General features: G+C 44.9%; 1 protein-coding gene across 7 annotated transcripts in view; it reads left to right on the forward strand.

The window, feature by feature from the left end:
- CACNA1I (calcium channel, voltage-dependent, T type, alpha 1I subunit) overlaps positions 1 to 25,522 on the forward strand; it is a 179,077-nt gene that overhangs the window by 64,393 nt on the left and 89,162 nt on the right. For all 7 annotated transcript variants that reach the window (XM_014964117.1, XM_014964118.1, XM_014964125.1 and 4 more), the window contains 2 exons: positions 19,594 to 19,705; positions 20,632 to 20,765. In XM_014964117.1, coding sequence (XP_014819603.1) covers positions 19,594 to 19,705; positions 20,632 to 20,765 — 246 coding nt within the window. The remainder of the gene's footprint in view (positions 1 to 19,593; positions 19,706 to 20,631; positions 20,766 to 25,522) is intronic.

Genomic DNA, 25,522 nt, shown 5'->3' on the forward strand with positions numbered 1-25,522 from the left:
TGCCTGTGACAGCTCGTCCAACTGCACAAATGAGAAGAGGCAGTGTGTGGCCAGGAGTGCTGAGCCTGGGCTGACACAGGAACTTGTGGCCACCAGGGTTTGCAGGAGATGTAAGGATGAAGTCTAGGAAGAAGAGCATCTTTCAGACCCCTGTTCAACCCACCCGTCCAAAACTTTTTCTGTGCTTGGTTGATTTTGGATAGGAGTCTGCTTCCAAGCTCATGTCAGAGCAGGGACAAACCCCCAGGAAACAAGGCAGGGCTGGGTCCTCCAAGGGAGGGCTTCCTCCTCGTTGTCCTGCCACCCCTGCAAGAATGGAGAAGGCAGGGAGTTGGGTCGCCTCCAGGGAGAAGCCTGACTATATCCAAGTCCTTCTTGCTCTTTTGTTGGCTGGTGTTTCTCCGAGAATGGGCAAGCAAGTGTGGGACCAGGCAGGACAGAGGGCTGCTGCCTTCCCCCTCCACCACTGCATGGAGAAAGGGGTGAGAAACAGGCCCAAGGTCCATGTTGGGCATAAGCAAAGAAATATCTCACCAGAGATCTCAGCATTGTGAGCTTATTCCCATAGAGTAGTGCCTGTACAACCCCTACTCCTCTATCTTCCCCATTGCCAATGCAATGTGGGGCAGTTGTGGGGGGAAGCAGAGCACGAGCTCCCTTCCAGGGCTGGAGCGCTCTGGGGAGAGGTACAAGTAATGGAAATTGAAATGCAAATTCTTCTTCAGAGTGGAGAAAAGGCCCCCATAAATCAGGAGTGACAGGAACACAAAGACACCATCAGGATGCATTTGCACAATCAAGGGATGTTTCATATATCAGAGAGAACCAAGGCACAGCCTCCGCTCCTGAAATAAACCAAATCCATTTTTTTCTCATCACTGAAGCAGTCTCTGAAATTCCCTGTTTGAAGAGCAACAGAAAACAGAAAGGAGATTTGAGTTAAATTTTACTCAGACATGGTATGTTTTATAATCCAGACAGGAAAACATTTGTTTTAAAGGGTCAGTGAAAAACAAACAATTCCTCCCTCCCTACACATCCAGCAACACGATAGGCATCTGTGGTTTTGGTTTTTTATCTAGATTTGATAATCTTCAAATAAATGATACTGCTGCTGAAAACCTTCATAAAAGACCCTTCATAATATAATTGTGTAGTCTAGAAACAGAATAACCCCATGGCAAAGTGAGAGAGCAGAAATGTCTGAACAGAGATCCTGTCCACAGGACACCAGCAAAAGGAGCCTGGTAGCACAGAGAGCTTTTTCCTAGGCTTGAATTCCACCAGCTGGTGTGTAGAGCTGGGCAAGCTGGAGGTGCTGTGATAGAAAGAGGTGGAAGTTTTAATCTGAAATCAGAAGTGGCAGAGCTGAGTGATTGAATTTGGTCTTGCAAGCCCTGCCCTGGATTTTAGCTTCTCTCTTCATCATGCTGTCACAAGCACCACATCCATCCAGCTTTTTCTGTGGTAACTGATAAATCCCCTGTGTCTCGCTATCTTCCGTGTTAGAGTTGAGAAAGGTCTTTCAGGCTTACCAACTGGCTTCCCTACCAGATAATGTGCTGGGTGTTTCTCTACTTCCATTAAAATATTACTAAGGAGCCCAACTCCTGTGGGTGCGAGATCTTTATCCCAGACCTGCTACGAGGCAGGCTTGTTTGGATTTTTTTTTTGTGCGGTTTTCAGAGTGCGTCTCAAAACCAGGTCGAGGATGTCCAGTGCTATCTCTGCCTTGCAGAAAACACGATTATGTATGTGCAAGTGGTGTAATAAATCAACCATAACAAATTTGAGCTCTGCTTTTGACTGCAGCTGTGTGGTCTTGTCCCATGTGTAGTGTTGGGTTACAGTGGCAAGACTTGAAGCAGTTGCCATCTTCTGTTCTCTGCCCTATCCCTCTGCTGGAGGTTCCCCCCCCAGCAAGAAGGGCTGAGTAGGGCGTATCTGCCCCTGTGTTGCAGCGGTTTGCAGGATTGTGCATTGAGATAGATTAAATAAGTGGAGTTGTGGGCTATTCCTGCCCAGTTACAAATATGACCCTTTTGGAAAGCTTGATAGAAGTGGTAAGCACCGGGGTTGTCCCAGTTGATATTTCCTCAAGCTGAGCCACCATCCTCTGCTATTCCAGCTGTAGAATGGGGATTAGGCAGGCAGGCTTTATTGACATGATTTGGAATGGATTAAAATTTACAATTAAGTTATGCAGGTTCTGTGTTAATAAAACCTTTCCATCATACCACCACATGCTCTAAAGCACATTAGAAAGCAGCTGCATTGTGAAGGGCTTGGGGAATTCATATTTGTTTTCCTGCAGTTGTTTTTCTGTCCCTGCCAGGGTCAGGTGTGTAATTTGCCATCAGCCTCACTCTACTGGAGCTGGAAAGAACCACCTCCATTTCTAAAAGATGACCTATGATAGCTTCTCTAATGTTAAACTGCTTCTTTAACTTCACTGTTTTGGGCCATTTCATAACTAGAAGAGAAGCAGAAGCACTGCTAGGAAGTGGGAGGCTCCTTGCTATGAAAGGGTGATTCTCCTTGCATAGCATACAAAACTAGCTGTTTCCCTGGGAATGACATGCGTTTCGTGTATTCCTGCTGTCCTCTGCCCAGATTGCTTTATCCCAGTCTCATGCTGTGTCTCACCAGCCTGTCTGTGGGGACGGTGCTCTGGGATGAGAAACAAGAAGCAAAAAAACTGACCCAGAGTGGTCACAGTGACTGAGCGAAAAGGGAATAATTTAGTTGTGCTCTTCCCCAAAACAAGCAGACAAACATATACATGCATGTTCACACGACTCCATCTTCACGTCTTATGCAACAAATTAAAAGTGCGGTCCCCAAATTTATATGCTATCGAGATTAGAAGTGTGGTGGCCAAGACTTGATGTGGTCTGGACCGGGGAGCTGAAATTGGTTGTCTAGCCCCATCTCAAATTGTCACGGTCTTCTCTGTGTTTGGACAAGTTCACTCTCTCTGTGCTGGGGGATGAGGGGTGGCTGCTTTACTCAGGACCTTTTCTGTGCAACCTGGGGGGGGTTGCTGGCATCAGTGGGTTTGTTTAGTACCTACCCCTGTAACTACCACCATTGAGGTCCAAAAGGATTACAGCCGTTCCTTCTGCAGAGCGCTGGGTTTCAGTGCAATGAGAATAGGGAGTAATGATCTCTTTATATTGCTCTGCTTCTTTTAAATAAGGGTTAATTGGAAAAAGTAGGGGAATTCTCAAACATGTGAAGAAAAGGCTTTCTCAAGAGAAAGATTAAGTTTCCAGAAAGGTATGACTGGCTTAAAATAGAGTACTTTGACCATTTAAAAATAACATGCACATCAAATGTGTCATCAAAAAACCTGGGTGTGCTAGGTGAAGAAATAAAACACTAGACAAACCGTCAAAACACATGAACGTATGTGCCTTCCCAGTGAAAGGCCTGTATCACCTGATGATTGTCCTAGGTACATGGCCTATATCCATGTATCTATTACACACACACAGGCACACTTCCTGCGAAAAGCTGTCATGCAGCAGCCTATAACAGGGCCAACATAAGTCTATCATTTCTTTTTTATACACCTTCAAACAAAACCCTGTAAGGCAGCACCCAGGAAGCTGAAAGGAGGAGTGTGAGAGAGAGAGAAGTGTAACTGCTGATGGGGGAGGAAAGGATCAGGCCTGGGTATGTGCATAGGCTTCATGGAAATGGTCTTAAAGCATGGAGAGATAGACAGGACCAGCGAAGAGCTTCGTACATGACAGTGCAGCCTGGTGTGATGATTGTCACTTGGAAATTTATGGCTCTGTGAGGCTGAAAAGTATATTTGAAGGGTTGCTAGAACTAATTACCCTGGAGAAATGAAGCTGGACTTAAACAAAAAAAAAATTATAATAGGGGTCACTATGCACAAAATACTGGTGCAAAGTTGTGATTTTCTTCTGTACCCTGTCCCCGAGTCCTAGTGGCAGGTGGGTGGGAAGGGTGCAGAGCGAGGGAGAGGGAGGGGAAAAAATTGCCTTATCAGCCTAGCACAGCATGCAGGGGTTCGAGCGTGTGGCTGACTCCAGACCTGGCACACAGCACGTCCCCTGGCCCCCGGCCACTGCCTGGCAAGGGTCCCTTGCCCCATGGGGCCACAGGACCTCAGCCACCTGGCTGTTGGCTGGTGATTTGTCATCCTCCCTGATGGCGGAGGGGCTGGGAGCAGAGCTGGATTTAGGGACAGGCTGTTCTTTCCGGGAAAGTGATGGGAGCTCTTTTGTGCTCCGTTTTTTCAAGATTTACTGTGGGTCCTCAGTGGCTGGTTCCTCCAGGCGTGCCAAGTCTGTCTTTACTACCCTGACCTGAGCTCTGGTTTTTCTTTTCCTTCCGTTTGCTGTCATAAATAATGTGAAAGCTCTTTAAATGCGGTGCAGCTGAGTGGGTGCTCAAAACAGGCCTAAGAGGAGGCTGTGCTTTACATGCTGTGGAGGTTTAGTTGCCTCCTGCTGTAGGAGCAGGTATGGCAACTTCTTTTCCAGAAAACCGATGGTGAAGAGGGGTTTTCTTCTCTTCTGAAGAGGTGCTATGGCAGGACTGTCCCTTCTTTTCCTCCCTGATGAATGGTGACTGCAGCTACCTGAGGGAAAATGTTTTGGTCCCTTATCTGACTAAATAGACATCCTTTCTGCATAGCACAATGTCCCATGGGAATGGACATGTGAAGCAATGGGCATCCTGGCAGCAAAATGGGTGGATGCTCAAGGCACGGGTCATAACAATGACTTCTCACCCATCAGCCCTCTCTGCCTTCTGACTCTCGAGGAAAACTGTTCTTTTCTGCATTTTTCTCATTTTCCTTGTCAAGTGCTGTCATCGCTGAGGTGCTGCAGGTAAGATAAAGTGGGACGGGCTAAGGGCTGTGGTCTACTTGTGCTTGGAGAAGTACATATATGTGGTCAACAGAGTATTAGACATGCAACTAGAGGAAGGGACTTTTTCCCTCCCAACTTCTCCAGAGCTCCTATCAAGCTCAGTAGCACTTTGCTGATAGTGATGATGAGGACAACTCGGTACTGTCAGTTTGCATCTGCGATGCTTTCCCAGCCAGGTGGCATTCTGGGTTTGAGAGACATCAGCTTGTGCAGGAGCACAGATAGCTTCTGGTTTGGGTTTGATAGTTGCTACATTGGCTGTATAAACTGAGTGGATGTCATGTGCATACAGGTTATGGGGAGAGGAGATAATTCCGTTGTCTGCCATGCAGGCAGCTGGATGTGTGACGGCCATGAGACCTGTAAGATAATTTGCCTACTTGATACAAGGGTGTCAAATCCCACAAAGTATGTGAGTATATTAGAGACAGCTCTGAAGGAGCCTGTGGTCATGGTACATTTTTGTATCAGTCATATAAGAATCTGTAGGAAAGAAGCCTTGAAATATAAGGGTAGATTATTAGCAAGAAAGCCTAAAGCTAAAGCTTTTATGGTAGTCTTTTCTAGTATGCTGCTGGCTCCACATCTGATTGTATCTGGCCAGGAAGAATCATTCTCAGATGAAAGAAAAGATTGTGTAGAGAAGATGTGAGCTTTAAGTTACTGCTAAATCTATTTGGAAAGGAACATGCTGCATGTAAAGGGGTACTAGAATAAATTTGCAGAAGGTGATGGATCTGCCAACTGCAGGTATCCTGAGTCTATTAGTAGCTGGTATGTTATCTCGGAGAACAGCATATGAAGCTACTGTTCCTGATGGGCCATTGGCAGGGCTGCACTAGACATGAAGCAGCTGTTCTAATCTGTGAATAATGAGTTTATCACATGTACCTGGACACTGATGTGCACCACTGCCAACGTCTCGTCTTGCTGAGCTTGGGCAGGTTATCAATAACTTGGTGTCTCTCTTTGGCTTGGTCATCAACTGATCTAGGGGGTTTCAGAGGGGAAATGTCTGTATCACGATGCAGCCTTTCCTGTGGTGGACCTTTGCAGGCTGCTGTGACCCCCACCTGAGCCCTGTCCTCTGGGGCAGGGGAAAATGGCAGGATTTTGTGGTCTGCTTACCAACGCTTTGTACTAGCTATGTCACAGCAAAACAATCATCTTTATTCCATCTTTATGGTAAAGTCACTTCATTTCTGTAAGCAAAAGGGAAGTAGGCTGCTGGAAATGAGGTGGTTAAGTGGGCAGTTTTTAAACAGTGTATGTACTGTGGAAAGGGGGGGAGGAACCTGAGGGTAGCCTACTAGTGGAGAAAGCAATGACATAGGACAATGGAAATGCAAGTGATCAGTAATTAATGTGATGGAAAATGGATGGCTGTGAGACAGCGAAGAGTAATCTAATAAAGGAGCAGCTTCTGCAGATTCACACAGAGTTGGGGATGGTTCTTAAAAATTAAGACAAAATAAAACCAACGGGCTCATAAGAAAGGCTCTGAAAAGAGAAAGGGCGATATTTGGCACGGCTGGAAAAGATGGCACAATGAACTAGGCTGTAACTGGTATGTCCAAAACAAAATGAGATTAATGCACATCCGTAGTTTCTGACTGGAAACTGTATAGTGAAAAATAACTTAGGCTGTAAATAAGAGGAAGAGACATATATTTCCAGAGGCTGTCAAAAACTCCAGAATAAATAGAGTGTGAAGTTGAATCTATATGAAAGCAAATAGGTCACAGGAATATGAATGTGGTGATAGCAATGTACTACTAGTCCTAAATCTGAAGAGAGGAGATGAATACAACAGGCAGAAAGACATCAAAGAGGGAGCCGAACTATGCTGCACTGATGATGGAGACTTCAGTTAGCCTGTGCTATTAGCAACTTGCTGTGTAGAAACCACCTTTTTTGGAGCAGGTTGTTCTGCAGTGAAACGTGTTGATAATTTGTGCTTATATAGCATGCTTTTATCAAAGGAACCTGGAGCACCCTTGGAAGGTAGCTAATTCATTGTCAGGTGTATGCGTATTAGACTGGACTTAGTGTTAGGCCAGTGGATAGTCCAGACTGGACTGTCATAACTATGGACTGAATTTTATCTTGAGATCCCAATGAAGGTATCAGTGGAAGATGAAGGTAGGGAACATAGGTCTTCTGCTCCAGCTTGTCTGTGTGCTGTGCACCTGAATAGCAGGAGACCTCTCGGAATGGGTGCGGGGAGCCTTATGTATATGGTAATCTATATGCAGTACGTTACTTGCCTCTGTAAAGTGGAACTTGAAGACATTTTTTCCATTTTCTCGGGAAAGATTTATGGGAGAACCATTCTCCCTGTGGGCACTGTCCTCATCAAGCGCAGTTGTAGTTGAGGGTAGAGAATGATCTTAGGTCAAAGATGCTGGAGAACAAATTGGGAGACTCTTGATCAGTTCCCAGCTGTGCCCCGTGTGTCCTCTCTGCCCTTGGGTAAATCCACTCATTTCTCTGTGCTCTGGCTTCTTGTGTGCAAAGCAGAGATCGTAATGCATCGTTAGCCTGTCCTGTTCGGTTAGATTAAAAACTCTTTGGAGCAGGCAGCATGTTTTACCGCATGTTTATGTAACATTTTGCATAATTTGAATTTGATCTCGGCTCATGTCATCTAGGACACATGGAGATACCTCATAAACAATACTAATAATATTTTAATATTGATAATGCTTAGCACATTCACAGCATTTAACCCCCCTAAAACAGCACTCAATACTGTCGGCATCGCGGTGATTGAGCATGAGTCATGTTGGCTCCTTTCCCTGGCATGGTGCAATCTGTCAGCTAGCCAGAAAGCTGAGGGGTTTAGTGAATATGTTCTGGGTGTCAGGAACACCTGAATTTTAATGCAGTGCCAGGCAGTGACTTACTGCATGATCTCTGGGTAATTTTTTTTCTAAAGGAGACTCTGATCTTTGGCTGTCTAGCTTGAGGTGGTGGGAGCCAGATGCTCGGAGGCTTGGAGCTTCACAATTCTTGTTGGCTGTGTTAGAAATGACAAGTGTTACGCAGTCCTGAAAACCAGGCTCTAAGAAGCTGGTGCATTGGAGAGCCCAAATCAGGGGCCACTTTGGGAAAAAACCTGCTCCTCTCCTGTTTGCTTTCCTATCAGTAACAAAGGGGAAGTATTTATGTACCTTAAGAGGTAGTTGTGGAAATTAGTGAAAGTTTACGTAGAGTTTTGAAGGAAGCACAAGATGGTTTAAATAATCTCGCTTTTATTCAGTGGTCTTTGTTGCAGGATGTAAGAGTAAGGAAGGAAGAGAAAGAGAGCAGGTGTACAAGGAGAGTACTGGCACTTCTGCTCGTGCACTACAGGACCCCTTTCTGTTCCTCAGATGAGAAGCTTAAATAATAAGCAACTCCCATCCCTCACAGGTACCTCTGTCACACTTACCTGTCAGGAGTTTCCTTTTCAGGAGGCCATCCATAGCCTGCTTTTGTCCTCAATGAGGTTCCAGCAGCTGCTGCAAGCCTGTGTGCTGGCTGAAGATCCTAGCCTGCAGTTATCTGCTGAGACAGATTGGCTCAGTCATTTGCAATCAGTCCTTCCTCCAGGCATGTGTCCTGCAGGCCATCAGTGCCAGTTCTTCCAGCATCCCCTCTGGGAACCAGGGCAAAAGGGCCTGGGATGCATCCATCTACAAGCCTTCAAAAAAAAACAACAAAAAAACCCCCCCAAAAAACCCCAAAAAACCAGAAACAGTGAGGCAAAAAATGTGCATTCAGGGGGTGGTGGCATCTTGAAACTCTGAAAATAATGAGTTTTATTTAATTACAGCCAATAATGAAACAAACAACAGGAGCTCATACCCGGCTCGTTTTGTTATTGCTCTGCATTTTGCTTAGACTATATGCAATTTCTTCTGAGTGACCTTACTGAGCACTCCCTACACTTCTGAATTAATCTTTGTTTACTTTGCTGCAAAGCTTCATCACTGCATGACTTTCTTTTCTGTACTGAAGCACTTGTCAGAAAAGCCTGCTAAGCTAAGCACCAAACACATGATTCAGTGATGTTGTATCCACTCAAAGCATCACCTAGCTGGGTGAAGGGAGAAAGGCAAAGTGGCTTTATCCTGTCCTTATGCCTCTCTATTTCGGAACTGCTACAGGAGCCTGAGTACCCTCTCAGATCAGTTAGCCTTGGAAACTGGCCCTCTGGAGGAGCAAGGTGCCTGGATGCCAGGGCAGTATCCTGTACTCCAGCACATCGCTTGGTGAAGGATACTGCCCTGCCATCTGCAGAGAGCAGAGCCCCTGCACAGAAGGACACGTACTCCTTTTAGGCTGTGAGAAGGTTCATAATCCATCTTTTGTGCTTTCAGTGCCGTCTCTGTGTTCCTGCAAGGCGAGCTGGCCTTTTATCAAAGGTGCCTTGAACTCCCTTCAGACATATTTGAGTTGTGCGTCCCTGTGAGCTCAGCCTGCACTCGTGTGACCTTTGCCAGAGATGGGTGGGAAGTTGCAAAGAGTGGAAAAAGTAATCTGTGCGTCTGAAAACTAGGATTGACTAGAAAGACAACAGTGATGAAGGGAGCCCAGTGCAAGAAAAAAGAACAGGAACAGGAAGACAGTGAATTTAGTGGGTTTTAGATCTTCAGTGCTGGTGAGGTTTCTTCTATGTGTTTTCCTTTCCAAGGCAACAGCTTTTTATTTAAAGGCAGATGTTTTCACTATCCCTTTTGTATTTGCTGTAAAGTAGTAGGGGAAAAAAACAATCCTCAAAAGTAACAGCCAGAACCTGTGTCTGTCTGTCCTCCACTTGTCTGTGCTATAGTTCTGGGGAGGTGTCCCCCAGCCCTCCAAGCCTGAGCAGTGACAGGCAGCTGCATAGCAGCACCCATTTCTGGAGATTCATTGAAATATTTGATTTGTGCCCCACAGATCATTTCCCAAGGCTCGCTGAGCCTAAAACCAACAATAAGAGGACAAACTTATAAAGCACCAGAAAGGAAGATGAAACATCCCTTTCCTGGAAAGGTGAAAGTTGTGCTGGAAATGGAAGGAGTGAACTACGCCTTCCTTTGCTTTTGACTCTGCTCAGCAATTTACAGCCAACTTTCCATCCCTTCACATCTACCTTCCTTTTGCCTGTTTGCTTTTGTGACCTACCAGAGAGTTTATCTGGTAGGCTTGAGGGGCAGAATGGGAGGCAGGGATCTATATGCTGTAAAAGGTCCCACGGAATGTTCTTCTGCATCCTTAAAGGGCAAACATGTCTTCCAAAACCTGGCCCTTTGTTCCTGGTACCTGAAGAAACATTTATTCCCCTCTTTATGATGTTTCATTCCAAACATTTAAGCACTACTTCCATTAATTAGGGTGGGGTAAGGAAGGTTCTGGAAAGCAGAAGAGCAAGACCAAGGCATAAGAAAAAAGCAAAACAGAAAATATTAGGTACAATAGGGAAGGGAAAAAGCTATGCCTTATTTTAATTTATTTTTTTTTACTTTTCTTGCTTTCCCTGCCCTCACAAATCCATCATCACTAGTTCTTTCGTTCTTCCCTTCTTGAAGTGTAGTCACACACATGCCCCGATACTGTATTTATCCGGTAGACATGTCTAGTGCACCCACCCAAGGTAAGGACCCCATTCAAACCTATCATGGCATGAAGGCCGAAGAGGGAAATGTGCACTGCCAAACATGGAAAGACTGTCACATCAGTTTGAAAGGTGCTGGCGAAAATTTAGGTAACTTTGGATGGTGTTTCTGGAATGCAGGGTGAGGAAGCACAGAGGGAGGTGTCAGAGAGATTTTGATTTTTCTTGCAAAATGCTTTGTGTTTTTACATTTTGTAAGGAAACTTACACCAAGTAAGTTTGACCACATGCAGATTAAATCAGATAAAAAGCCAACAAGAAAAACCCATTATGGGTCATGCTCTGGTTTGAGAATGGCGACTCCACCAATCCCTCTGCCTGGTTGTCTTGCTTCCTGGGGCCACGCATGATGGGAGCCCTGTATCAGAACATTCAGCTGCTCAGTTCAAAATCAGATTTTGTTACTCTGGAGCACATCACTAGTTCAAATTACTCCTGGGTTGCAAATACCTTCCTGCCTTGGCCTGCCAAGGTTTAGGTTCCTGTCTAGAGCAGAGGTCCAACTGAGTGCAAAAACAAAGACTAACTCTTCTAAGATCCTTATTTTGCCCCTGATGTCAGTAGAAAATTGCCTCCACAAAGTGAAATAAACAGGAAGAGCTTTACAGTTTGGATCCCAGTTTTGTCATTCAGGGGATTTCCTTTGGTGGTCCTTCCCTGATGTCTGTTACCCCTACAGCTCCACCTGCAGCAGGAAGCAGATGCCACTTTGACTAGGAGTTTTTAGAGCAAAATTTTCAACTGTCTTATAGCATAGTAATGTTCCAAGCTGCAGTCCTATTGCCTCATGCTGTGACCTTGTTGAAGCCCCTAATGTGAAGCCAGGTCAGGTTTTGGATGGCGATCTCCAAGGCAGAGCCAGAATGCTGCAGGAGGCACCATTTGGGAGTCAGCAGGAGGTGTGATTCCTCAAGTCAGTTCCACAGCATGGTAGAATATTGCTTTGCTGGCAAGTAAGACATGCAGCCACAGCCATCTGAGGATATTAAAAAGCTCTTTCTCCAGGAACAGTCATTACGTCTAATACCCTGCTCAAGTTTAAATTTGGGTAATTACTTTCTTCTGACCTAAAAAAAATTCTCGTGTTGTTTTTTTTTTTTCAAGATACTATATTTTTTTCATGCTTCCTATAGTAAACAGCTTTGTAGGAATGTTACACACAGTTAAACAGATGCTCTGTTGCACCCTGAAAGCTAGATGCAATTTGGAGGTGGGTCATTATTAGTAGAGAAGCTCTGGGGCCCAGCTGCTACAGGCAGGAGGTAATCATTAACAGTAGGGCTGTGTAGCAGCATTGATGAAGATGCATGGTATTTGTGAGATATTTGAATAATTAGCCGTGGGATATGCACACCTTGTCTGAAGAAAACACCAGGTTGCCTTAGAAGACCAATGTATATCCATCCAGGTGGTGTGACAGCCAGCCAGAATTCTTGGCATAACTCGCTCTGGGTTAAGGACCGATGGGCTCGCCCATGGTCAGTGTTGTGAAGACCATCATAAAGAAGCCTTGCTTTCTCTCTGCATCCCATTTGATTAGGGGCCCTCTGTTGCCTGTGGAGGCCCTAGGTCAGAGCACTCTCGTTGCCTTCCTGTTTCTGGAATATCTGAAGACTTGCCTCATTGCATTAATAGCTCTGTCTATTTGCTCTTCAGATTCCTTCTCAGCCTCTTAATCTCTATTGTATGTTTTTCCTGCTAGAGGTTAAATTTCTTTCTATTAGTTTTGGTTTTGCTGGACTTGAGAGTTTAATGGACGTTTAATCATCATGGAAGGAGTTTTGAGAATTGAAAGAATTGCTTCGTTTTGTTTCTGCAATGAGAAAAAAAAAAGCCAATCAACCAACAAATAAAGCCCGAAAACCCACAACTTTCCAAAAGTAGTTTTCAGTTCCTGCCTAACTCCACAGGGAGATACGATACAATGCATGAGATAAAACTGACTTCTCATTAGTCTCTAAGCTAAATCTGAATTTGAGCTATGCAGCCAACAGCCTGAGTGGCCTGGCACAAGACCCCTCTTTCTGAGCAGTCCTGGGAAGTTAGACTGATCAGAAAAGCTGACCTGTGGTGCTTTTTGTTGGCATTTATCTGATTTAATATGGTTACGACTGAGTTGTCTTCTTTTCTAATAAATATGTTCTTGATGGAAAGTCCCTTCAAAAGGGCAGAAACACAGAAGCACTGCCAAGCATTTAAAATTTGTCTCCCTCTTCTGTAGTTTGTTGTCCTGCCTCCCAGTAGCACCATCACAAGTCGTGTAAGTCTTCCCTAGTGCCTCTCAAATCAAGGTAACAGTCCTGCCATGTTTGGCGGTACTGCAGAGCTTGCCTTGGCATCAATACCGTGAAAATTTTGAAGACCTTAGGAATGTGTGTGTTAGCTGTCTAAAGTTCAGGTGCTCCTCTTTCATGGGAAGAGCGTATAAATGATGATGTGATGACAGCAAATATGTACAAGAGCATGTCGACCTTGAGGCTTGTAAAAAGACTTTAAAACTTGTCCTGTATGGCTTGGCCACTAAAAAATCTCAGTATTGCAATGCTGGGTATTGGCATTTAATTTCTAATTGACTTGAAACTCAAAAAAAGAGTTCTGAGGTCAAAAAAACACAACCTTTTTTCTGTAATGTTGAAACATTTCCTTGCACTAAAAAGAGAGAGGAGAAATGTTTCAGCCTTTCCAAAACAGGATTTTTTTTAAAGCTTTTTGTTCTGAGAAATGTTTTGATTGTTTTGATCTATTTGAACACAAACACATTCTGAGATGCATTTTCCTTTGAGTAGTGAACATCAGGTGTTACATTCAACTTCTAGTGCGTTAGCTTAGCAGATTGAGGCTGAAGAGGAAGAACCCTGTTGCTTCTGTCAGCTTGTTTTGTAGAAAAAGACCATGAAGCTCCTATGCATCAGCATAGGAGAAGAAAAACTAAAAAAAGGTGAGTGGTGATAAGAAAAAAGTGGAGGGGGGAAAAATGAGACTCACCTGTGAGGCCATCTGCAAAAGCCAACATCAATGAGGGAGAGAGAATAAGCACTTCTTTCCCTGGAGCTACTTGTTTCTCTGACCTTTGCAACACAAATCGCTTCTTCCATTATAAATGAAATATTAACTGTGTTAGTGCAGTTGTAGCATCCTAGCAGCTTCTTGCAGGAGGGTCACAAAGCAGGGGAGGAAAGTAGGGAAGGAACCACAGCACTGTCCTTAGCGTATTGCAAAAGGAGGGAAAGAAAATGCAGTCACTGCAAACTGGAATCATAAGGTGCAGTCATTTAGCTGGTGGGAAGCATGGTGGGATGAGAAGGAGGTGGAGAGGAGCCCAAAGGGGAGGCAGAGAGGAGTGATCATGCAAATGTGATGTCACATCTGCAGGGTGCCCGCAGCTGTGCCTGCCTGGCACCAGTTCACAGGTGGGAGGCCACAGGGAGTTGAGTGGGTGACTGGTGTTTGGGTTGCATTGCATGGGTCTCCATGTTTCCAGTTCAGTCACTGAATGGCTCTACCACAGCAGGCTCATCTCTGTTTTGGGGCAGGAAGAGGTGCTGCTGTGAATAGCCGTGCCACAGGGTTGGCTTTTTGCTCTTGCTGTAAGTGCTTTGTAGCCAAGGCACTTCTACTGTAGGTTAAACAGATATTTAAGACCTGAATTGGTAGAAGGCATACCCTAGGAGTGGTTTAGAGATAGGAACAGGAAAAACTGAGGGATTCTCATACTTGTAAAGCTTATATATTTTCTGTGCTGTTAGGAGCCCCAGCCACTGGGGAGCTCTTTGTGCCTAGTGTACTGTTCAGCTGATGATGGAGGAAGAGGAGAAAGGACCCCAAAGCATTGTTTTGTTTTGCTCTGTTATATTTTTTGTCAGTGATAAACAGCAGAGATTGAGTCCAATCCCAAGAACATTAAATGGTACCCATTTTTCCAGGTGCAAGCTGTTTGCAGCTCGAATACAGCATACCTTGCTTCTGCTACTTGTCATTCAGGAATTGAGCCCAAAAGCTTTGCCTGTATCCCATCACCCATTTCTAACATCATCTCGCGTTATGGATATTCATGTTATCAAGGACTAGGGAAACATGTCCAGTTCCCAGAAACACCTGCACATCTCCTTAACTGTCCTGTAACTTGTGACTTTCAGCACTGACTCCATCCCAGATGGGTTGGAGTGGATGATGGTTCTCTCCTGGTGCTGGTGCATCTGGTGCTACTTTGAGTCTTTCCCTGTCCCAGAATTTCCCTGGCTGTTGGAAGACGTGGTGGAGGGTCAATTAATATGTGGTGACTGCCTTCGGGCAGCAGCTGGATTGTCCCTCCTTGGGGTGTGGAGGGACAAGGAGGTGATGCATCTTCAAAACAAAGTGTTGTTACCACAAGCAAGCACCAACTATAGAACCAGTATAAGGAAATGTGTTTTAGGCAAAATATAATTAACCTAGATATGGATCTTGATGCTATAAGACTGTGCTGAAGCCAAGAGTTTAACAGGGCTTACACAAAGAGGAGACAGTTATGTGGATAATGAGGATAGCCCACGCTTAAAGGAGTAGGGAAACGATTCTGCTCTGCTGTTTTTCCTTTTCCAAATAAGCACCATGACCCCTTTATCCTGGAGGGCTTGAATCAACTGTGAACTGTCACTGTTAGGGAAAAACCTCCCTTTAAGGGCAAGTTTATCACATAGTGGATTGTTGTGGACTTTCTGGTACCTTCCTTGGAAGCATCTTGTGGTGGCCAGAAGAGAGGAGCTGACCCTTGTCAGAAATGCCTGGCTCTCCTTTTCGGTTCCAAAAGCTGTTGGAGGTCCCAGACCTTGCTGGGAAAGGTGTTGGGAGTGGCACCATGGGAAGGGAGAGCGGTGGTGAGGAAGGGCCAGGACAGGGGAGGAGAGCGTAAGTGTGGGTTTGCTTGTAATTAGGAGATTTGAACTTGGAAAGAAGTTAATTAGTAATGAAACTTCTGACTGAATGATGCAGATTATGGAGACCGGCTTTGTCAGCAGCTGAAATTAATTACAGGCTCAAGCACAGGGAAAAGGAGGGGGTGAAAGGATGCTGGGAGGGGGAGGCATCACCGAAAGAAAGATGATAAACCTGGCTGCAGGCTGTTGCCGTGGTGACGGGAGGCAGTCGCAGTGCTTGACAGCGGTGACACATTGAAGGCAGCAGGTACTTCTAATTACCCCCTCCACCGACCCAAGCAGGGAGCAACCCCTCCTGGCTCGGGGCAGGAGAAGCTCCAGTTCTCTCCTCGCACTTTCTTCTTCTCTGCTGCAGGTTGGATGTGCCTTTTCAGGGTCCCTGCCTTCTCTGAAAGGAAAGCCATGGGGTGGCAGGAGGAAAGCTTTTCCTAATGCCACTTTAATAGCCCAGGAGCAGCCAGCAATTCAGCAGTGTCCTTGGGAAGCCTGGACAACGCTGGCAAACTTTCAGAGAGCTGGTATCTAAAAAGCAGGGGAGGAGAAATCGAATGCAGCCAGCCACAGCTTTTTGAGCAAGATCAGGGCATCGTGCATCTGGCCTAAATTGCAACCTTTTTGGGAGCGCTTGCTGCGACTGGCTAAGTTTTGTGCTTTGGGGTCTGATCAGCTGCCTGAAGGCACCCTGTGACGGTCTGTGTGGCCATGGGGGGACACTGTGAGGGGAGCGAGAGGAGCAAAGGGAGCACAGGAGCATCTCAACCACCGACACGTTACTGCTGCTGGAACATGTGCACAAAAACGTAGATCTGTATGAAACAAACCCCTGACTTCAAACCCCTTTGCCTGAATTCTCTGAGTTTGGCTGCAGTCGGAGAGTGTCTCTGGGTCTCCTGTGTCATGTTTTCTGGATGTTTGCTGGAGAAGAAAACCTGGCTTTAAAACCATTTCTGCATTTCATTTTCATAAAACCATAGAATAGTTTGGGTTAGAAGGGACCTTTAAAGGTTATCTAGTCCAGCCCCTGCCCCCTGCAATGGACAGGGACATCTTCAATTAGATCAGGTTGCTTAGAACCCTGTCCAAGCTGACCTTGAATGGGATGGGGCATCGACAACCTCCCTGGGAAACCTGTTCCAGTGTTTCACCACTCTCATTGTAAAAAAATTTCTAAATCTACCCTTTCTTAGTTTAAAACCATTACCCCTTGTCCTATCACAACAGGCCCTCTAAGTACTGAAAGGCTGCAATAAGATCTCCTTGGAGCCTTCTCTTTTCCAGGCTGAATAACCCCAACACTCTCAGCCTGTCCTCATAAGAGAGGTACTCCAGCCCTCTGATCATCTTCAGGGCCTTCTGCTGAACCTGAAGTTGAGCAGGTTCATGTTCCTCCTGTGCAGAGGGCTCCAGCACTGGATGCAGTACTCCAGGTGAGGTCTCACCATAGTAGAGTAGAGGAGTGGAATCACCTCTCTCGACCTGCTGGCTATGCTGCTTTTGATGCAGCCCAGGATATGGTTGGCTTTCTGGGCTGTGAGCACACATTGATGGCTTCTCATCCCCCAGTACCTCCAAGTCCTTCTCGGCAGGGCTGCTCTCTGTCCCTTCAGCCCCCAGCCTGCATTGATACTGGCAGTTGCCCTGACCCTAGTGCAGGATGCTGCACTGGACATTGTTCAACCTTGTGGGGTTTTTATGTACTTATTTCATCCAGGGCTGTTCTAGGCAGTGGGACTGTCTGTACCTCTCCTGACTGCCTTATGCCTAGAGAGGGACTTTTGCAGCCGTTGGCTCAGCCCACGCCAAAACTCTTTTGGCCTCTTGAAGAGTGTTATTCAGCACTGATCCCTGTGTCAGGGCATCACAGTCACTGCCTTTCCGGTAGTTGTCAAAGCACCTGCTAAAAAATGGAGAGGCTGAGAGTGCTGGGACTGCTCAGCCTGGAGACAAGAAGGCCCAGGAGGATCTTATCCATGTGTATACCTGATGGGGTGCCCAATGACAGGACGAGAGGCAATGGGCACAGCCCAAAACAGGGGATATCCCATCTAAATGTAAGGAAACGCTTTTTCCCTGTGTAGATAGTCAAATGCTGGAGCATGTTGCCCAGAGAGTTTCTGCTGTCTCCATCCTTGGAGACATTCAAAACCCAGCTGGATGTCACCCTGAGCAACCTGCTGTAGCTGATGCTACTTTGAGCAGGGAGGTTGGACAAGATGACTTCCAAAGGCCTATTTCAACCTCAACCATTCTGTGGTTCTGTAATTTTGGGGAAGATGATGCTGAACAGATTTTGAAAAGTCTGGAAGAGAATTTCAGTCTTACCTGAAAAGTCTGTGGGAGCTAATGATAACCTCTCCAATTGCTTTCCTGAGCTTTGGATCAGATCATTAAAGAAATATGTAAGAGAGAGAAAGGTGGAAATGTGAAGTTGTGTTGTGCAGACCTCTGAGGGCAAACATTCGTGCCCTTTTGGTGTATTCCTCTCAGAAAAGGCCTACAGTTTTGAAGCCTACATCAAGGGTGGGCTCTGTGTGCATTACTTTGTATGGCACTTGGGATTAACTTAGTCAGGGATAGTGATAACGCGTTCTTGAAATCACCTCATAGCATGATTGGCACAATAAAGTCCTGTTCTTGTCTGATTTTTCAACTGAAGGTAGCTCACTAAAAACCAGGTTGGGGAGAAGAGAATTAATAATCTCCTAGATCAGATTGCGCAGGTTAGTCATGAATCACTGTCAGAGAATGAGCACAGAAGAGTTGCTCAGAACAAACCACAGATGTCGATGTCTTTCAGAAGTGACCAGAGATGCAGGCCACTCTTCTGAATTCAGTTCTGCAAGGACTGAAAATAGGTGCACTTTGCAGGTTATATTTTAAATAGTTAATTTCTTGGCTCTGTTATTTTAAATTAAAAAAAATAAATTGTCTGAAAATGGAAACTGAGCAGGTATGTTTGTGAGGTGTGTCAAAATACCTAAGAAGGATGGTTCTGCCAGAGGTTGGAAGTCCATTCTTACTAGATCTACATCACTGCTTTGCAATGCAAACGCTGGAAAGATATCACAGAAATATGCCTGCTTTTAGAGCCAAAATACTGTAAATGAGTCCTTGGATAAATGCGCATCAGGTCTTCAGGAGCAGAGGGATGGTGAAAAGGAGGCAGGTAGAGGGTGTGGAGAGCACAAAGAAGGTCACACAAATACACCATTTTTACTCTCTTCTGTAATACATAAATGAAGTAGTGCTTGATGAAATTAAAAGGCAACAAATTAAAAATAAATAGGAGGAAACAATTTTTAATGTAAAGTATAATTAGCCAATGTAGCTCACGGCTGCCAACTATTATTGAAGCAGATATTTTAGTAAGATTATCAACAAAGGATTCAAATGAATAAGCAAAGCATCTGCAGGGACACCAGTGTAGCTGAGAAAATAATTATAAGGGCTATCAATCCTCACGCTTTAGGGCATAAATAGATCACCAGCTGGGGTCAGAAACGCAATTTCCCCCCATGGTTACCGAATAACTTAATTAGGCACATTGTGGAGCTTTATCCAGCATGGGTCACTGCTGGAAGCAGAATAACAGATTAGATGGACCATTGACCTGTTCCAACATGGCAGCTCTCTATCTCCAAATTCCTCTCGGAAGGGGGACATTTCTAGCCTTGTGTTGTATCCCCTTCCCGGAAGGGCAGTAGTCACTAGGCTCACATAGAGATCCATCTGTCAATTTTGATTTAGATCCCTAGATCACAGACATCTCTGCTACATTTGAATATAGGCCACTATGGAAAGTCTCTTCCACACATTTGGAAGATTGAGTAAACCAATGAGGGAAGGGACTCAGCAAGCCAACAGGAGAGGAGTGAGCATGTGTTTAACTGTGGTAATGATTTGACCTGTATAAATTCCTTAGGCCTTTATGCTACTTCTAGTTTCCCCTTTTCAAATGAGTTTTGGCTTAATCAATGAGGAACTGAGTGGGATAAACATAAGAATGTAATAAATCAGTCTATCAGCAGTTACTTCCCTTAATCTTCCTGTTTTGTCACCCCAAGCCTAGAGCAAGCTTATCTCAGCCATGATGCTTTTACAGAAGTTTTCCTTGACTCTTTTCCACCTGGTTTGAGTGTGTCAGCATGATGGTGATTTTGTTAAACTGCGTTACCCTGGGGATGTACCAGCCGTGTGAGGATATGGACTGCCTTTCTGACAGGTGTAAAATCTTGCAGGTAAGCAGATTTCCCTCTTGTTGTGACAGTGTCTCAGCCCAAGTCACAAGTTCTCACATATGCTTTCCTTCAGCAACTGGGCAGCGCCTTCCCAGACAGGTTGGCAAGAATGTCCCTGGCAGTAAGCTATCCTTTGTAAAATGGAAAGAGCTTACCTTGAGGAGGGGGATGGGATAAGAGAGAGAGAGAATGAATAAAGTTTACTTGTGACCATGCAATACAAAACAGTTGCTAACCTTCCTGATCCTGTGCCTAAGTAGGGGTTTCCTGACATAGACAACTACAAGATATGTAGCTCAGAGGTAAGCCAGGGAGAAATAACTAAGGTTATAGCACTCAGGAGAGACTGTAGTAGCCTCCAACATTTGCTGCTCTGTTGAGGAGCAAGGGTCAAGTCCTCAGGTACTGTGTCATTCAGGATGCCTAAAGGAGAAGAAACAAAAGGCACATCAGGAAGGGCCATGGGTGTACCCAGCTTATGAACGCACTAGCTGTGCTTGCTGCTTCCCCAAAGAGGTGACAGCAAACTTCTGTAGTATTGCTGAGGCTGCAACGTTCAGGTATCTGAAGGCTCCATCTGTATTTGGTATGTGCTGCCCAAGCTATGCGTGAAGCTGCACGATGTCCTCACCTGAGCTATTTGCAGTGGAGTGATGAGGAATCCCTCCTGGGAGACCTTGGAAGGATGGCATTTCTTTCCCTGGCCAGGTTTGGACCTCCATGTAAGGAGTCTCTAAGTCTACATCAGTTACCTCACACGGGGGGAAAAAACCCATAAAAGCCCCTTTTTGCTTCCTTGAGCAACAGGGAGCTGTGATGCCAGGGCTGCATGGAAGACGCTGTTCAGAAGTATTGAAATTTGTATTTATCTCACATCCAAGGCTGAGAACGCTTATCAAATGTGCTTTTGGGTTACTGTTTGGCAGGTATTTGATGATTTCATCTTCATCTTCTTTGCCATGGAAATGGTCTTAAAGATGGTGGCCCTGGGGATCTTTGGCAAGAAGTGTTACCTTGGAGATACCTGGAACCGCCTGGATTTCTTCATTGTCATGGCTGGGTAGGTTGACAGTTTCTGGTTTTATTTGTTTTGTGTTTGTTAGAGGCTTGCATCGAAGAGGAAAACACTCCAGATCTGAAGAGCACATGAAGATTAATGGCAACTACAAAGCTTTTTTCCTTAAACATACCAAGCAGGCTTAAGCCCCTCTTATACTGATAGCAGGTGAAAGTAAATCCTTACAAAGCTAATGATACTACTCTTGATTTACCATGGTGAAACTGAGGGGGAAGTTTCCACTCTGGTGCTATTCCAGACTTCTACAGAGCTGGAGTCAGATGTGCTCGGGTTAGCAATCTATGGAAGAAACAGTAGACAAGGTAGCTTAGATGGCTGCACATCTGCTGGGGAGCTATTGCACACAACTTCAGCAGAGGGTGTTAATTTGTACCAGCTGAAGAGCTAGCCTAGAAACTTTGTTTTGTTCTTAAAATGTCTGAGTGGAAGAGGTGTAACCTTTACCAGAATGAAACTAGCATCTCTGTTTCCAGCAGGTTTCAAAGGTAGGAATGTCATTTTTGTTACTCTGGGCTTTTTGTCTTTGTATTGTACTGGCCTTACCCATGGTACTATGGGGACAAATTGACATTTGAGTGTTTTTTACAACAAAGTTGCTATGGTGAAGCTCTGATTTCCCCTCTGCATGTATGAATTGGAAAGCCTACCAGGATTTACCTATTGAATCACAGCAAAATGTCTGTCTCTGATACCAGTGGGCATGTGCTTTTATGAATTTGTCCGTTTTCAATTAGATTGCCTTGTGGTATAGTAAAAAAAAAAACAAAAAAACAACAAAAACCAAAGTTAGAAAAAATTAGTAGTATTGCTGTTCTCACAGCAAAAAAAGTGAACATTTGTTTCAGAGAGAAACCCCTACTTTCCTCTTTTTTTCTCCCAGCAAGAAATTATGTGCATTTGCTGTCACTTGGAAGTGCGCGTATCACTGACTGAGCCAGCAGTGAGTTTAGGCTCACTTTGCAGAGTTTCCTCCTGTGGTGTGGAGCAGCACTGTCTTCATGTTTGCTTTTGACACAGTTCTTCTACAGCAAGACTTGAAAGTCGTTCCCTCTGGAGGGGTGTATAATTGTTTGCTTCTGGGGGTAGGGGGGAAAGAGATTTTCAAACTCAGTTGAGCTGTAAAAAAGTTTGAAAGCTGATTCTCGGCTGGCTTGTGCATGAAAGGAGGACAGACAGATGAAAGCTGGAGCTTTTTCTGAATTAAAGCAACATGTATGAGATGGGAAGACCTTTCTTGGGGCTGAGCCTGCTGTGATTAGCATCTGATTTAAAATGGGCCAGTATTATTAGGACTGTGAGTTCATCAGGAAAGGCTAAGTTGATGGTGAGGAACGCCAGGTCATTGAATGGTCTAGCCTGAGCTCCTGGTGGCAAAATGTACTGATGATTGGATGCAAGGAAACCAAGACTCTACCACAGTAGCCTTTGAGGAGGAAAAGCAGGGATAGGTGTGCTTGCAAAGGAGACATTGAAGCCCACAGCGCTGCTCCATGTGGGTGATGTGCTGCAGTATGCTAGGAAGAAGGCTCTGCTTCAGGTGGACACAGGATTGCTGGTGTATGGGGTAAAAGTCTTGGGAACTGGTGATCTTGCCCTGCCTGGTGTCCCAGCAAGCATGGTGTGAGAGTAGTGTTATCTGGACACATGAAGAACTCAGTGGGGCAGTGCTAAATGAAAGAGTGTGAGCTTAACTGCTTTCTTCATGCTGGAAAGAAGTGAAATCCATGCTACCTAGATGAGAAGGGAGTAAACCCCATTTACATGTTTCCCTCTGTCACCATTGCTGGCAGAAATTTGAGAAGAGAGTCTTTTATGCATCTGACAGCAGTACTAGGAAAAAAACTCATATCTGAACTCCTTTCAGTGCCAAGGAGACTTAGAATCATTCCTTAGATATGAAATAATCAGTGTGAAGGATTTTTCATTTTAGGTCCAAAAACTGAAAGAAATTTGTTTCCTGATTTCTATACAGTTGTCCTCATGAGGTGTCAGGCTGAAATGATAGTAATCTCATTATAATATCTGATCTCAAAAGACTTCTGCTAAAGAAAGATTTTTCCATTTAGTTATATAGAACTAATGACTATATAATGTATTTCGAGTTATAAAAGCTTGTGGTTATTAATTCATTATTCTTTGAAATTCATTAAAATTGTCTGCACTGTTTAAATCAAATCCAAGGCTCAAACTTGCCCTTACATACAGACTGTAGGCTTTTATTTAACCTTGAATTTAAGCCCCAAGCTTTATCCTGATTGGCTCCACACCTGGGTCGTGGCTTCAGCTTCCTCTGGGTGTATGTGCTGCCTCAGGCTGCTGACTAAGAGAAGACATCCTGCATTAGGTCTTGCATGTTTTCTCCATGCTAGTGAATTAGATCCTGATCAGAGGCTAATCAGTTTTCTCTAAGGGCCTTCTCCTTTTTGTGGCCCTGGACTCTCGTTGCCTGCAAAGGGAGGTCATAAGTTTGGTTCTCAAGGAAACGTCTGTGAAGTTGGGAAGTAATGCACTGCCTAGGAGATATGTGGCTTCCTCTCTCAGTTTCAAGAATAAGGACTCTACTTCCCAGCCCCTTCTCTTCCCTTCTTCCTTTCCACATAAACACCAATGAGGCAGCAAAGGTTGGAAGAATAAACTGTAGCATGGAAAAGCAAAGTGCAGGCAAGGGACCGTTCTGTCAGGTGTTCCCGGGCAGCCGAGATACCTCCATCTGTCTAGCTGCACGACAGCATGTTTTATCAAAGAGCATAACGATTATTTGCTGCTATTGCCCCAGACAGTGTTTTGGTTACATAAATCATATATTCAGGCATTCATTTGTAGTTTCCTCCTCACTTCCTTGGAAAGCCAGAAGCTATAGTTTTAGTTAGCTGAATTCCCTCGTGTGCCCCTGCCCTGCTTGCCCCTGCTCCCCACGCAACCCAGCAGCTCAAGGAGGAAGACTCCATTGTCACTAAAAATGTTCAGTTTCCATGGCGATAGGAGCTGACATCACCAGAACTTTCTCCCCTCTCACACACTCCCTCCCCCAACCACCTTCAACACGTTTTTTTTCAGAAAGGATTAAAAAAAAAAACACAACACAACAGTCCTAAGTCAATGCTCTCCTTCATTGTTCCCCTCGGAGCTCCTAAAACTAAGCGAGGTAATTTGGGTTGAAGAATGCTGTTGCCTTTGTGGGCACAAGCAGCCAGGGCTGAAAATTCAGCTTGCGGATGCTCCAGTTCCCAACTGCTCGTTGGCAACAGGAGGTTGCAGGTTCCCAGACGTTTCAAGCAGACTGTGCTTGTCACCAGCTGTCCCGGTGGGAGTCCCTCTTCCCCTGCGTTTGTGATTAGGTCTTGTCTGTCGTCATGTGTTTCCCACAGCGATGGGTGTGTTTGGAGAGCTTGTTCTGAGGCACATTCAAAGGGCAGCTTCCTAAAGTTGAGAGCCTACTAGGTTTTGGAAGCTGAGATAATGCAAACACTAATCACACTGGAAATGCAGGCCAGCGTCTCTATGTGCATCAATTTAGGAGAAAAGTCACTTATTTCTGGGCTAGCACTCATCAGCTTTTTACGTCAGGCAGTTCTCTAGCAAAAATAGAGTGAGCAATTTCTCCTGCTCGCTCTGCTCTGTGAAGCAGTTGTGTTCACGTGATGCCACTGTCCCTCTGGGAAGGGAGATGTCCCTTTGCATGGCTCTGTCCTGAGAATCTCTGTGCAAAGGAGTGAATTCATGCTACCTGCCTGGCCTTGGGGGCATTAATTCCACTGTGTGTTTCTTCTGCCTCTCTTGAGCCAAGCGCTGTAATTAGTGATCTGTGGTGGAAATTATGTCTGTCTGCTTACTTCTGCAGCATCCCCACAACATATTCTGATTTGCAATTTACTTGTGTAAATAGGGAGGTAGGTTAAGGAGCAGAGGGCTTCATTATGTGGCCAGGGGGATGATCACGATGACAAGCGTGTGCCCAGAATATGTCCAAAACCTTTCCTTAATGACTTGCTGCTTGGAGTCCCATGGCTGAGGAGAGGCTGATGTATCTTCCAGAGAATACCCTGTCTTGTCCTTTCTCCATTATCACACTAGAGCTTGCCCTGTAGATCGCATAAACTGTGGTCAAATCCCATCCCAACCTTGCCTTTGATGAGAAGAATGGTGTGACTTCGTAGATTTTTGGCATTTTAGGATGCACTTGCAGTGTTTTTTACCAGCTTTTAGAAGTGGCGGACTTCGGAACAAGACACAGTAGTCTGTGTAGCCACTTCAGTGGTAATAGAGTCTCTCTGTTCCAGCCTGAAATTTCCCTGTACCTACAGCCAAGGATTGCAGTAGCCCATGTAATCAATCACTGCATCTCCCTATCAATTCATTCAGCTGCTTTCTCCATTGGCTCCAAGCTTAGTTGGTTTTGTTTTTTCCCCTCCTCTTCTGAAGAGAGAAAATCCCTTCCTATTAGTAGGAACAGCAAACTTTGTTCCCAGATATATGCTGTGACGTTTGTTCACAGTGGAATACATATTATTTGCATTTCTAAAGCAGCTCATACTGTTCTATATCGCTGACTTGTCCTCTTCATATCTTTTTCTGTTCTCCCCAAAATAAGCTTCAACTGCAAAATCTGTCAGTGATTTTTTTTTTTTTTAATTTTAAATTTTCTGCTAGGTTGTTATAAATAAATAAAGAACAGAGTGACAAGAATTGTGCATTACAGAAGTACATCTGCTCACAAATGAGTCCCCATTTACTATTAC

Source organism: Calidris pugnax, unplaced genomic scaffold (genome assembly GCF_001431845.1).
Source record: "Calidris pugnax isolate Ruff unplaced genomic scaffold, ASM143184v1 scaffold44, whole genome shotgun sequence".
Taxonomy (NCBI): Eukaryota; Metazoa; Chordata; class Aves; order Charadriiformes; family Scolopacidae; genus Calidris; species Calidris pugnax.